At 50.5% G+C, this 14974-nt stretch overlaps 1 protein-coding gene across 1 annotated transcript; it reads left to right on the top strand.

The window, feature by feature from the left end:
• Positions 1-10594: 10594 nt before the first annotated feature.
• Positions 10595-13345, top strand: LOC120941372 (translation initiation factor IF-2-like). Its single transcript, XM_040354713.1, has 2 exons — positions 10595-11786; positions 13242-13345. Exons 1-2 carry the CDS (start codon positions 10595-10597, stop codon positions 13343-13345), a joined length of 1296 nt encoding a protein of 431 aa, XP_040210647.1.
• The last annotated feature ends 1629 nt before the right edge of the window (positions 13346-14974 follow it).

Genomic DNA, 14974 nt, shown 5'->3' with positions numbered 1-14974 from the left:
CATTTGATGGGGCAAACTGGCGGCATGGGCACAGTGAGGCTGCAATTCATGTTGTTGTTTTTTTGCACCCCCCAAAAAAAATTGAGCACCAGCCGCCACTGGCAGTAACCTGTATGAATTTAAACCATGACCTCTGTGAGCACCCTGTGTCCCCCACCCTGTGTCCCCCCCATGACCCCTGTGACTCCAGAGCATCCTGTGTCACCCCCTGAAGCCAGAGCATCCTCTTCCAGCATGACTGTGCCCCTGTGCACAAAGCCATCCCCATAAAGACATGATTTGAGGGGTTTGGCATGGGGGCACTTCGACAGCCCTGACCTTAACCCTACCTGTACACGTTTGGGATGAATTGGAATGAGCCAGGTCTTCTCATCCAACATCTCCATAAAGTAAAACTTGATCAAGCCCCCGTCTGTCTGCTCTGCTAGATTGGATTTCCACTGGAGACCACCAGGCGAGCCCACCAAGAATGCCCACTGCAGACCACCATCTATGCCCACCAGGGATGCCAATCAGTGCCCATTAGAGATGGCACTCTGTGCCCATCAGTGATGCCTGCCAGTGCCTCCTGATCAGTACTCCCTATCAGTGTCGCCTATCAGTGCCAAACATTGCCACCTATCAGTGCTGCATATCAGTGCTCATCAGTGCCCATCGGTGCTCAGTGCTCATCGGTGTCCATCGGTGCTCATCAGTGTCCATTAGTGGTGCAACGGGTCACAGTTGATCCGTGATCCGAACGGGTCACCCCATTCGGATCGGCACACACTGTGACCCGCGGATTGCCACGGCTCCGGGGCTAGGCCGAGGCCGCGGCCTTTCCTAATGTTATGGCCGCGGCTCCGGAGCTAGGCCGAGGCCGAGGCCTTTCCCAATGTTATGGCCGCGGCTCCGGAGCTAGGCCGAAGCCACGTCCTTAACATTAGGAAAGGCCGCCGCTTCGGCCTAGCTCCGGAGCCGAGGCCATCTTGGTACATCTGGCGGCGGCCCTCCTCTGTTTACACCCACAGAGGAGGAGGAGGAGCCAGCACTCGTTGGACACACCGCTGGGAGTACTACCTGGGGGCGTCTGTCTGCACTACCTGGGGGGGTGTCTGCCTGTTATTACCTGGGGGGGGTGTCTGCACCGAGGGGGTTCTTTACTGAGGGGGGACTATAGTTGGTGGGCGGGGGGGTGACAACATTTTTTTTCTGCACCGGGTGACACCAACCCTAGTGACGCCACTGTAGTGGGGGAGATGTGGATATTACAGTGGGGGAGAATTTTTTTTGCCGATCCGAAAAATGATCCGATCCGTGACTCCTGATCCGAGGAACGATCCGAACTGTGAGTTTTTTGATCTGTTGCACCCCTAGTGTCCATCGGTGCTCATCAGTGCCCATCAGTGCTTATCAGTGCTCATCAGTGCCTGTCAGTGCAGCCTCATCATTGCTCACCAGTGGAGGAGAAAACATATCAATTTATTTTAACTTTATTTATTTTTATTCTGCCAATTTTTTGTTTATAGTGCAAAAAATAAAAACCGCAGAGGTGATCAAATACCACAAAAAGAAATCTCTATTTGTGTGTTGGGGGGGGGATTATAAAAATGTTGTTTGGGTACAGTGCCCATCATTGCATGACCGCACAATTGTCATCCAAAGTGCGGCAGCGCTGAGAATTGGACTGGGCAGTAAGCGGGTGAAAGTGCCCGGTATTGAAGAGGGGACCATTATATCTCACTGCCCACAGATCTCCATTGAGCTCTGATAAATGGCAGACACGGCAAAAGTTATTCATTACCCAGAAGGACCTCACACAGGAGTCTGTGCACGCGCGCAACACAAGTCGTGTGTACAGCTCCGTACCAGGGAGGAAAAAAAAAAAAAATCACAAAACAAATAATTATCAGCCGCCACACATTAACATATGCGCCGCCATATAGACTGAGCACGCCGCACGGGTACAATGAATTTTTTTATTTTTTCTACGGAGCTGCGGTATGTTGCCATGGCAACCACACACACTCCAGGGTGAAAAAAAAGAAGGAAAAAAAGTCATTTATAGAAAACGGCAGCATGCGGTGGGGGGGAGCGGTGGGATTTTATGAGAAAAGCCATTTTCACTTAGGAAGATTATTGATCAAGGGATGGCGAGCATTCGCGCGTTTAGTAATATTAGAGGGCATGGGGGTGTCTAACCTTCCCGAAAATGTACGATCCCGAGATCTGTTCTCGGATCTCATTTATATACATCCTCAGAGGATCTCCATAGTCCACCCGGCCCATCGACATGGTCTCCCCCCCCCCCCCCCCCCCAGAAAGCTGGCAGAAAAAAAAATGGACGTAATCGATTAACCGCGTGCCGACCGCGCACGGACTTATACGTCGTCAGAATGGCACGGCTGGGAAAATGGGCGTATATATACGTCCCTTTTAATTTTCCGCCGCGTGGTCGCACGCACAACGCTGCAGGCGCGCGTTCACGACTCTGACGCGATCTCCGTGCCCGCGGGACCCGCGGACTCGATGTCCGCCGGTGTCCCGCGATCGGGTCACAGAGCTGAAGAAGAACGGGGAGATGTCAGTGTAAACACCACAACGGCCCAGGTTCACAAAGCACTTACGCCAACGTATAACACGTTACGCCGACGTAAGTGCAAATGTGCGCCGGCGTATGTGTGCGGCAGACCCACGAACCAACATGCGCCTAAAAACAGGCTACACTCCGCCGACGTAGCTTGCACACGCCGGCGTAGGGTGGGCGCACATATGGGCTGGGCGCATGGTGCTGCTCCCGTTGATTAGCCATTCAAACATGCAAATGAGGGAAAATACGCCGATTCACGAACGTGCGTGTGCCCGGCGCAGGCTACGCGAGATGCGCGTAAGTTGTACGTCCGGCGTAAAGTTATTCCCCATAAAGGAGGTGCAACCCGGCAACAGACATGCTCAGGTCTGCACCAGGGAACACAAGCCGGCGTATTGTGCGTTGGACGTGTGTCTGGCTGGGCGTACGTTATGTTCACGGCGTACGCGGTGATCCGGCGTAGCTTAGGCAGTTGTGCTGGCGTGATTGTGAGCAGGCGCAGGGGGGTGCTGTGTATGCGTCCACGTCAAGGCGCATGTGCAGTCCGTGATACGGACCTGTCTGGCGCTCGGCCCATCATTTGCATGAGGTCACGCCTCATTTGCATGGGTTCACGCCCACTTCCACCTACGCCGGCGTGCGCCTTCAAAACGCACGCCACGCAGGCGCAGCGTTGGGAGCACTGGCATGCTGAATGCAATGCTTGCCTCTCCGCGCTACGTTGGCGTGGCGTACAGTGTTTGCTCTATGGCGGCGTAATGTGCGCCTTGCGCTCTGTGAATCTGGGCCAAAATCTCCCCGTTCTTCCTAGTGACACTGTCACTGATCGAATGCTCCCTCTCATCGGGAGCAGCGATCAGCGACGTGTCACTCGTAACCACGCCCCCTAACAGTTAGAATCACTCCCTAGGACACACTTAACCCCTTCAGCGCCCCCTACAGGTTAACCCCTTCCCTGCCAGTGTCACTTTTACAGTAATTAGTGCAATTTTTATAGCTCTGAGCGCTGTAAAAAGGACAATGGTCCCAAAAATGTGTCAACGGCATCCGATGTGTCCGCCATAATGTCGCAGTCACGATGAAAATCGCTGATCGCCGCCATTACTAGTAAAAAATATTACATAAAAATGCAATAAAATGATCCCCTATTTTGTAGACGCTATAACTTTTGCGCAAACCAATCGATAAACGCTTATTGCAATTTTTTTTACCAAAAATATGTAGAAGAATACGTATCGGCCTAAACTGAGGAAAAAAAACGTTTCTTTATATATTTTTGGGGGATATTTATTATAGCAAAAAGTTAAAAATATTGCATTTTTTTAAAAATTGTCGCTCTATTTTTGTTTATAGCGCAAAAACTTAAAACTGCAGAGGTGATCAAATACCACCGAAAGAAAGCTCTATTTGTGGGAAAAAAGGACGCCGATTTTGTTTGGGAGCCACGTCGCACGACCGCGCAATTGTCAGTTAAAGCGACGCAGTGCCGAATCGCAAAAAGGGGCCTGGTCTTTGGCCAGCCAAATGGTCCGGGCTGAAGTGGTTAATATCTCCACATGGCAGGTAGAAGTTACTACCAAGACGGTTTCAGTTTTGGGGATAATTTGATTTTCCGGGCCGATGGCTGGCTGCTGCTCTCGTGTGAAATAAGCTCATCGATTGGGCATGAACATTCACTCGATGGGCAGACGTATGTTTGGATTGGTGGCCAGATCCAATATGTGCCACTGTGTGTAAGGGACCAGCGCCAACATTTATCTTTAGTTTTGGATGAAATATGGAAAGCGTCCTAATTCATAATCCAGATGATCCAGGATAAAAAATTCCAACGTGTTTCAGGGGTGAAGAACACTTCCCCTCTCATCAGGGCTCTGCTCAGTGGCAGCTGGTGATCAAATGCAGCCACTGTGCCCATCAAACGCAGCCACTGTGCCCATCAAACGCAGCCACTGTGCCATCAATGCAGCCACTGTGCCATCAATGCAGCCACTGTGCCCATCAAATGCAGCCACTGTGCCCATCAAACGCAGCCACTATACCCATCAATTGCTGCCAGTGTGCCCATCAATTGCTGACACTGTGCCCATCAATTGCTGACACTGTGCCCATCAATTGCTGACACTGTGCCCATCAATTGCTGACACTGTGCCCATCAATTGCCGCCAGTGTGCCCATTAATTTCGGACAGTGTGCTCATCAAACGCAGCCACTGTGCCATCAATTGCCACTACTGTGCCATCAAACGCAGCCACTGTGCCCATCAAATGCAGCCACTGTGCCCATCAAATGCAGCTACTGTGCCATCAATTGCCACCACTGTGCCATCAAATGCAGCCACTGTACCCATCAAACGCAGCCACTGTGCCCATCAAACGCAGCCACTGTGCCATCAATTGTGGACACTGTGCCCATCAATTGCTGCCAGTGTGCTCATCAATTGCCGCTACTGTGCCCATCAATTGCCGCCAGTGTGCCCATCAATTTCCGCCAGGGTGCCCATCACCTGCTGTTACTGTGCCCATCAATTGCTGCCACTGTTCCCATCAACTGCCGCTACTGTGATCATCAATTGCCGCTACTATGCCCATTAATTGCTGCCACTGTGCCCATCAACTGCCGCCACTGTGCCCATCAACTGCTGCCAGTGTGCCCATCAACTTGATGGCCTCTGTGACTTCAGAGCACCCTGTGTCACCTGATGGCCTCTGTGACTTCAGAGCACCCTGTATCACCTGATGGCCTCTGTGACTTCAGAGCACCCTGTATCACCTGATGGCCTCTGTGACTCCAGAGCACCCTGTGTCACCTGATGACCTCTGTGACTCCAGAGCACCCTGTATCAACCCCTGAAGCCAGAGCATCTTGTGTCACCTGATGACTCCAGAGCACCCTGTGTCACCTGATGACCTCTGTGATGCCAGAGAATCCTGTATCAACCCCTGAAGCAGGAGCTCCCTGTGTCACCTGATGACTCCTGTGACTCCAGAGCACCCTGTGTTACGGGATGGCCTCTGTGACTCCAAAGCACCCTGTGTCACTTGATGGCCTCTGTGACTCCAGAGCACCCTGTGTCACCTGGTGGCCTCTGTCTCCAGAGCATCCTACATTACACCCTGAAGCCAGAGCAACTTGTGTCACCCGATGACCCCTGTGACTCCAGAGCATCCTGTGGCACCCCATGACCTCTGTGACACCAGAGCATCCTGTGGCACCCCATGACCTCTGTGACACCAGAGCCTCTTGTATCATCACCTGAAGCCAGAGAATTCTGTGTCACCCCATGACCTCTGCGAATCCAGAGCATCCTGCATCACCCCCTGAAGCTAGAACATCCTGTGCCACCTCATGACCCCTGTGCCTCAAGAACATTCTGTGTCACCCCACAACCCCTGTGCCTCCAGAACATTCGGTGTCACCCCACAACCCCTGTGCATCCAGAACATTCTGTGTCACCCCACAACCCCTGTGCCTCCAGAACATTCTGTGTCACCCCACAACCCCTGTGCCTCCAGAACATTCTGTGTCACCCCACAACCCCTGTGACTCCAGATTATCCTGTGTCACCCCTACAACCCATGTGCCTCCAGAACATCCTGTATCACCCCATGACCACGGTGACTCCACAGCTATCTACATCACCCCCTGAAGCCACAGCATCTCGTGTCACCTGATGACCCCTGTGACTCCAGAGCATCCTGTGTCACCTGATGACCCCTGTGACTCCAGAGCATCTTGTGTCACCCGATGACCCCTGTGACTCCAGAGCATCCTGTATCACACCCTAGTGTATACCGTCACCCAGTGACCCTGTGTTGTCAGTCACTCCCTGTATGCCCAGTTCACCTCTGCCACACCTGTATCTGCAGGTACCCTTTGGTGCACGCTCCTGTCATCTACCGGACTGTGCCTCACCCTCGGGATACAGACCCCTGTCCATAACATCCAGCGACATCTATCTAAGAGACAATATAACCCTTATTTCAGAGAGATTTCATCTTACTTCCTGTTGTGTTTGCAGGTAACACAGGCAACAAGGTTGTATCTATTCTCTTCTCCATCCAAAATGACAAAAAAAACGGTTTACCGTATTTTCCGGCGTATAAGACGACCTTTTGGATATCAAAAAAATGCATCCAAAGTCGGGGGTCGTCTTATACGCCGATGACAGTCTCCGTGACTCCGTCGGGCTGCGGGCATCCATGATTTAAAATCTGCGCCTCCTCCTCAGACTGTTCCGTGATAGGCGGAACACAAATTTTCCCAGCAGGGCCTCTGTTCAGTGTTCCGCCTATCACGGATGCCTTCTCATCCTCGGACGAGAGGACATCCGTGATAGGTGGAACACAGAACAGAGGCCCTGCTGGGAAAATCATGGATGCCCGCAGCCTGGAAGCCAGAATCTGCAAAAAAATAAGGTAGGGAGACCGTCTTGGCCGGCACAGTGGGGGAAAGTGATGGCACAGTGGAGGCAAGTGATGGCACAGTGAAGGCAAGTGATGGCACAGTGGAGGCAAGTGATGGCACAGTGGGGGCAAGTGATGGCACAGAGGGGGCAAGTGATGGCACAGCGGGGGCAAGTGATGGCACAGTGGAGGCAAGTGATGGCACAGTGGAGGCAAGTGATGGCACAGTGGGGGCAAGTGATGACACAGTGGGGGCAAGTGATGGCCCAGTGGGGGCAAGTGATGGCACAGTGGGGGTGAGTGATGGCACAGTGGAGGCAAGTGATGGCACAGTGGGGGCAAGTGATGGCACAGTGGGGGCAAGTGATGGCACAGTGGAGGCAAGTGATGGCACAGTGGGGGCAGGTGATGGCACAGTGGGGGCAAGTGATGGCACAGTGGAGGCAAGTGATGGCACAGTGGAGGCAAGTGATGGCACAGTGGGGACAAGTGATGGCACAGTGAGGCATGTAATGGCACAGTGAGATTTGAAAAAAGCCTGTTTCTGTCAGCGGTTGTTCCGGCTACCCCTCAGCTTCCAGAAAGACTAGTAGGAAGGGGGTCGTCTTATATGGCGAGAATATCCCAAAACCAACATTTTTCCAGGAAAAATAGGGGGTCGTCTTATACGCCCAGTCGTCTTATGCGCTGGCAAATACGGTAGTCTTCAACACTTCAATACGAAATGTAGCGGGTCAATATTCTTCTCTCATATGACCTAGATTGCCCATTTGGACAAGACGCTACTCTCCCGATGTACATGAAAACGCTCTTCGCTTCCAGCGTCTCCTGCACCGGCGCTGTCAGACAGAAGTCAAACAATCCGGATATTGGAGACATTTTATTGCTCCCAGATTTATGAGATTTTGCTTTTTTATTAGTTTACAATTTGCGAAATAAGATTTGCGGTGAAGGTTCACTGCCAGCCTTCCATTTCATTCTCCCGAATCACCTCTGCTAAAAAATTCATGAGCGCTCCGAGTGATGGCGAGGATCCACTCCGGAGATTAGGGGGCGTCGTTATAAGGCTGGTGGGTTCACGACATTCGCGTCGGACGTTTAGCGCCGGTCCGACGTCTTCGGGAGAGCGTCACTTATTGATAATAAATAATGGCTGGGGACTGACCAGTGTCTGCTGGAGCCGCCACTCATATGTGTGACTTTATTCAGACGCAGCTTCCGGCGTTCTCCAATTGTCAGCCACTAATATTTCTATAAGGTGTCGTTCTTTCCTAATTGGGAGCCACACTATAATAGGAGCGACCTGTGAAGGGTTTAATAAATGTTTTTAAAAAAAATGTCACCTGTCAAAAAAAAAAATATGCATTAACCACTTCAGCCCCGGAGGATTTGGCTGCCAAATGACCTTGCCACTTTTTGCGATTCGGCATTGCGTCGATTTAACTGACAATTGCGCGGTCGTGCGACGTGGCTCCCAAACAAGATTGACGCCCTTTTTTCCCCACAAATAGAGCTTTCTTTTGGTGATATTTGATCACCTCTGCGGTTTTTATTTTTTGCGCTATAAACAAAAATAGAGCGACAATTTTGAAAAAAATCAATATTTTGTACTTTTTGCTATAATAAATATCCCCAATTTTTTTTTTTATTATTTTTTTTTTAATTCTCAGTTTAGGTCGATACGTATTCTTCTACATATTTTTGGTAAAAAAAAAAATCGCAATAAGCGTTTATTGATTGGTTGGCGCAAAAGTTATAGGCCCAGATTCACAAAGCACTTACGCCGACGTATAACACGTTACGCCGACGTAATGGCAAATATGCGCCGGCGTATGTGTGCGGCAGACCCACGAACCAACATGCGCCTAAAAACAGGCTACACCCCGCCGACGTAGCTTGCACACGCCGGCGTAGGGTGAGTGCACATATGGGCTGGGCGCATGGTGCTGCTCCCATTGATTAGCCATTCAAACATGCAAATGAGGGAAATACGCTGATTCACGAACGTGCGTGTGCCCGGCGCAGGCTACGCGAGATGCGTGTAAGTTGTACGTCCGGCGTAAAGTTATTCCCCATAAATGAGGTGCAACCCAGCAACAGACATGCTCAGGTCTGCACCAGGGAACACAAGCCGGCGTATTGTGCGTTGGACGTGTGTCTGGCTGGGCGTATGTTACGTTCACGGCGTACGCGATGATCCAGCGTAGCTTAGGCAGTTGTGCCGGCGTGGTTGTGAGCAGGCGCAGGGGGGTGCTGTGCATGCGTCCACGTCACAGCGCATGCTCAGTTCGTGATACGTACCTGTCTGGCGCTCGGCCAATCGTTTGCATTGGGTCACGCCCACTTCCACCTACGCCGGCGTGCGCCTTCGAAACCCACGCCACGCTGGCGCAGCGTTGGGAGCACTGGATTGCTGAATGCGATGCTTGCCTCTCCGTGCTACATTGGCGTGGCGTACGGTGTGTGCTCTACGGCGGCGTAATGTGCGCCTTGCTCTCTGTGAATCTGGGCCAGTGCGTCTACAAAAATAGGGGATAGTTTTATGGCATTTTTAGTATACATTTTTTTTCTTACTAGCAATGGCGGCGATCTGCGGGTTTTATCGTGGCTGCGACTTTATGGCGGACACATCGGACACTTTTGACACAATTTTTGGGACCATTGTCATTTTTACAGCGATCAGTGCTATAAAAATGCACTTATTACTATGTAAATGTAACTGGCAGGGAAGGGGTTAACCACTAGTGGGTGCTGAAGGGGTTAAGGGTGTCCTAGGGAGTGATTCTAACTGTTAGGGGGAGGAGCTACCAGTGACACGTCAGCGATCACTGCTCCCGATCACAGGGAACAGTAGATCCCTGACATTTCACTAGGCAGATCAGCGGAATGACTTGTTTACAAAGGCCTCCCCCTGTTCTGCCTTTGCCGACCGCAATCGCAGGCCGCCCGGGAACATGGAGTTCCCGCTGGGTGGCAAACTTAATGGGACGTACAGGTACGCCTATTTGCCTGCCTGTGCCATTCTGCCGACGTATATCGGCGTGCAGCGGTCGGCAAGTGGTTAAACTGCTTGGTTGTCTTTCGAAGGAGGAGCTATGTTGGCCACACCCTCATCATTTTCTGCAGCTTACTTGTTAAGATTCTAAACTTTCTTTTTATACCTGGGAGACAATTGAATTCAAAGTTCAAAGTTACAATAATTTTCCATGATATTGTTCCTCCAGTTAATTTACTTGCATGCTGTACAAAGATTGAATCAGAAAAATTTGAAAAAATCGATTATATCACACGGTATGAAACCAGGGTGGATAAAAATTGATCATTAAAAAAAAAAAAGTGTTAGTATCAGATCGCTGCAATATCGCAGTCCTGGTATAAGTCACTGATCGCCACCATTACTAGTAAAAAAATAAAAATATCCCATAGTTTGTAGACGTGATAACTTTTGTGCAAAATAATTAATACCGAATTACTTGGTTTCCCTGGGGACCAGGTAAGCCAAGAGATAGGTATACAACTAGCAGTCCAAGGGGACAATGGAGTCCAAGAGGTGGACCTACAACTAGCAGTCTGAAGGGACCAGGGAGTCCAAGAGGTGGGTCTACATCTAGCAGTCTAATTAATGAGACCAGGGAAGCCAAGACGTGGGCCTACAACTAGCAGTCTGAAGGGACCAGGAAGGCAAAGAGGTGGGTCTACAACTAGCAGTCTGAAGGGACCAGGGAGGCCAAGAGGTAGGTCTACATCTAGCAGTCTAATGAGACCAGGGAAGCCAAGAGGTGGGTCTACAACTAGCAGTCTGAAGAGACCAGGGAGGCCAAGAGGTGGGCCTACAACTAGCAGTCGAAAGGAACCAGGGAGGCCAAGAGGTGGGTCTACAACTAGCAGTCTAATGAGACCAGGGAAGCCAAGAGGTGGGTCTACAACTAGCAGTCTGAAGGGACCAGGGAGGCCAAGAGGTGGGTCTACAACTAGCAGTCTAATGATACCAGAGAAGCCAAAAGGTGGACCTACAACTAGCAGTCTGAAGGAACCAGGGAGGCCAAGAGGTGGGTCTACAACTAGCAGTCTGAAGGGACCAGGGAGGCCAAGAGGTGGGTCAACAACTAGCAGTATAATGAGACCAGGGAAGCCAAGAGGTGGGCCTACAACTAGCAGTCAAAAGGGACCAGGGAGGCCAAGAGGTGGGTCTACAACTAGCAGTCTAATGAGACCAGGGAAGCCAAGAGGTGGGTCTACAACTAGCAGTCTGAAGGGACCAGGGAGGCCAAGAGGTGGGTCTACAACTAGCAGTATAATGATACCAGGGAAGCCAAAAGGTGGACCTACAACTAGCAGTCTGAAGGAACCAGGGAGGCCAAGAGGTGGGTCTACAACTAGCAGTCTGAAGGGACCAGGGAGGCCAAGAGGTGGGTCTACAACTAGCAGTATAATGAGACCAGGGAAGCCAAGAGGTGGGCCTACAACTAGCAGTCGAAAGGGACCAGGGAGGCCAAGAGGTGGGTCTACAACTAGCAGTCTAATGAGACTAGGGAAGCCAAGAGGTGGGCCTACAACTAGCAGTCGAAAGGGACCAGGGAAGCCAAGAGGTGGGTCTACAACTAGCAGTCTAATGAGACCAGGGAAGCCAAGAGGTGGGCCTACAACTAGCAGTCTGAAGGGACCAGGGAGGCCAAGAGGTGGGTCTACAACTAGCAGTCTAATGATACTAGGGAAGCCAAAAGGTGGGCCTACAACTAGCAGTCTGAAGGGACCAGGGAGGCCAAGAGGTGGGTCTACAACTAGCAGTCTGAAGGGACCAGGGAGGCCAAGAGGTGGGTCTACAACTAGCAGTATAATGAGACCAGGGAAGCCAAGAGGTGGGCCTACAACTAGCAGTCGAAAGGGACCAGGGAGGCCAAAATGTAGACCTACAACTAGTTGTCTAATGCCACGTACACATGATCGGTTCGTCTGATGAAAACGGTCTGATGGACCGTTTTCATCAGACGAACCGATCGTGTGTGGGCCCCATCAGTTTTTTTCCCATCGGTGAAAAAACTTAGAACCTGTTTTAAAATTATCTGATGGTTAAAAAAACGATAGAAAAAAAACTATTGTCTGTGGGGAAATCCAATCGGTTAAAAATCAACGCATGCTCAGAATCAAGTCGACGCATGCACGGAAGCATTGAACTTCATTTTTCTCAGCACGTTGTGTTTTACGTCACCGCGTTCTGACACGATCGTTTTTTTAACTGATGGTGTGTAGGCAAGACTGATGAAAGTCGGCTTCATCGGATATCTGATGAAAAAATCCATCAGACCGTTTTCATCGGATGAACCGATCGTGTGTACAGGGCATCAAGGGACCAGGGAGGTCAAGAGATGGGCATTTAAATTGCAGTCTAAAGGGACCAGGGAGGCCAAGATGTAGGTCTACAACTAGCAGGCCAAAGAGCACAGGGAGGCCAAGAGGTGGGTCTACAACTAGCAGTCCGAAGGGCCCAGGGAAGCCAAGAGGTGAGTCTACAACCAGCAGTCCAAAGGGATCAGAAAGGCCCACTGCAAGATCACGGTATAGCGGTATAATCCAGTTGGGCATGAAACTGTGACAACCACACTGGACCACAGAGGTAAGTCTATGATCCACAGGGCTAAAATACAATATGGCATAGCAAGGAGAGAGAGTCCACAAGGTAGCAATATGGAACAGCAAGGAGAAATAATCCACAGGGAAGCAACATAGTACAACAAGGAGAAAAAGTCCACAAGGTAGCAAAATGGAATGGCAATATGGTGGGAAACATTTGGGGTGTGGAGGAGGGCGTTGGGTGCCAAGTGGAAACCTGGGTGACAGGTATCACTCAACTTTGCCCTTAAGATTGTGGCCCTGCTAACCCTCTCGCATTGAATTGCATGGTGTCTCCCTTTATATTGTAAAACGCTGAACAAACTGTTGGTGGCGGTGCTATATATAATCCTGTATAATAATAATGTATGCTACAACGATAAATCAAAGGCGTCTAAATGAGCGTACACACAGATGGATTTTTCCCAGGAACGATTGGAATATTGAGCTCTGGATTGATTTGCGGACACCTCTATGAGTATTCTGGATAACTAGTCATCGAAATACTCCTCTGACACTCTAAGAACGCTCATTGGCTACCTGCAAAACATCGGAGGCACCAGATAAAGATATAAACCAAGAAAAACGCGGTTACAAAATTCCGAGTCAATCTACAACCTCGGCAAGAGTGAATAAGTAATTATACTCTTATCCTCCAGCACCGGGGAGCCAATCAGTTTCCACGTACATTGGTCCTAGTGACTATTTTAGATCCTACAATATAAAACTGAACTCCAGACAGATACAGTGCTTTGCAAAATGATTCACCCCCCTTGTTTTTTTTACCTATTTTGATTAGGGCTGTAACGGATCACAGGTTATCCATGATCCGAACGGGTCACCCCCTTCGGATCGGCACACACTGTGATCCGCGGATTGCCGCGGCTCCGGAGCTAGGCCGAAGCCGCGGCCTTTCCTAATGTTATGGCCGCGGCTCTGGAGCTAGGCCGAAGCCGCGGCCTTTCCTAACGTTATGACCGCGGCTTCGGCCTACCTCCGGAGCCATGGCCATAACATTAGGAAAGGCCGCGGCTTTGGCCTAGCTCCGGAGCCGCGGCCATCTTGGTACACCCGGCAGCGGCCCTCCTCCTCTGTTTACACCCACAGAGGAGGAGGAGCCCGCACTCGTGGCCGTGGGACACACCGCTGGAAGTGACTCTGTACTACCTGAGGGGGGGTTGTCTTGCCTGAGGGGGGGGCTGTCTTGCCTGAGGGGAGGCTGTCTTGCCTGAGGGGGGGCTGTCTTGCCTGAGGGGGGGGCTGTCTTGCCTGAGGGGGGGCTGTCTTGCCTGAGGGTATGTGGATATTACAGTGGGGGGGATGTGGATATTACAGTGGGGGGGGGGAGATGTGGATATTACAGTGGGGGTATGTGGATATTACAGTGGGGGGGATGTGGATATTACAGTGGGGGGGGGAGATGTGGATATTACAGTGGGGGGGAGATGTGGATATTACAGTGGGGGAGATGTGGATATTACAGTGGGGGGGGGGGAGATGTGGATATTACAGTGGGGGGGAGATGTGGATATTACAGTGGGGGGGAGATGTGGATATTACAGTGGGGGAGATGTGGATATTACAGTGGGGGGGAGATGTGGATATTACAGTGGGGGAGAATTTCCTTTTTTTTTTTTGCCGATCCGAAAAATGATCCGATCCGTGACTCCTGATCCGAGGAACGATCCGAACCGTGAGTTTTTTGATCCGTTGCGCCCCTAATTTTGATACATTACAGCATTTAGTTCAATGTTTTTTTTTTTTTATCTGAATTCTATGTGATGGATCAGAACACAATAGTCTAAGTTGGTGAAGTAAAATTAGAACAATATATACATAAAACAATTTTTCAGAAAATAGAAAACTGATAATTGGCATGTGCGTATGTATTCACCCCCTTTGTTATGAAGCCCATAAAAAGCTCCGGTGCCACCAATTACCTTCAGAAGTCACCTGTGTGCAATCTAAGTGTCACATGACCTGTCATTACATAGACACACCTTTTTGAAAGGCCCCAGAGGCGGCAACACCTAAGCAGGAGGCACCACTAACCAAACACTGCCATGAAGACCAAGGAACTCTCCACACAAGGAAGGGACAATGTTGTTGAGAAGTACAAGTCAGGGTTATAAAAAAATATACAAATCTTTGATGATCCCTAGGAGCGCCATCAAATCTATCATCACCAAATGGAAAGAACATGGCACAACAGCAAAGCTGCCAAGAGACGGCCGCACACCAACACTCACGGACCGGGCAAGGAGGGCATTAATAAGAGAGGCAGCACAGAGACCCAAGGTAACCCTGGAGGAGCTGCAGAGTTCCACAGCAGAGACTGTAGTATCTGTACATAGGATGACAATAAGCCGTACGCTCCATAGAGTTGGGCTTT

This window comes from Rana temporaria, chromosome 5 (assembly GCF_905171775.1).
Source record: "Rana temporaria chromosome 5, aRanTem1.1, whole genome shotgun sequence".
In the NCBI taxonomy this organism is placed as follows: domain Eukaryota; kingdom Metazoa; phylum Chordata; class Amphibia; order Anura; family Ranidae; genus Rana; species Rana temporaria.
The sequence above is the reverse complement of the archived record's forward strand: the minus strand, read 5'-3'. Positions and strand labels throughout refer to the sequence as shown.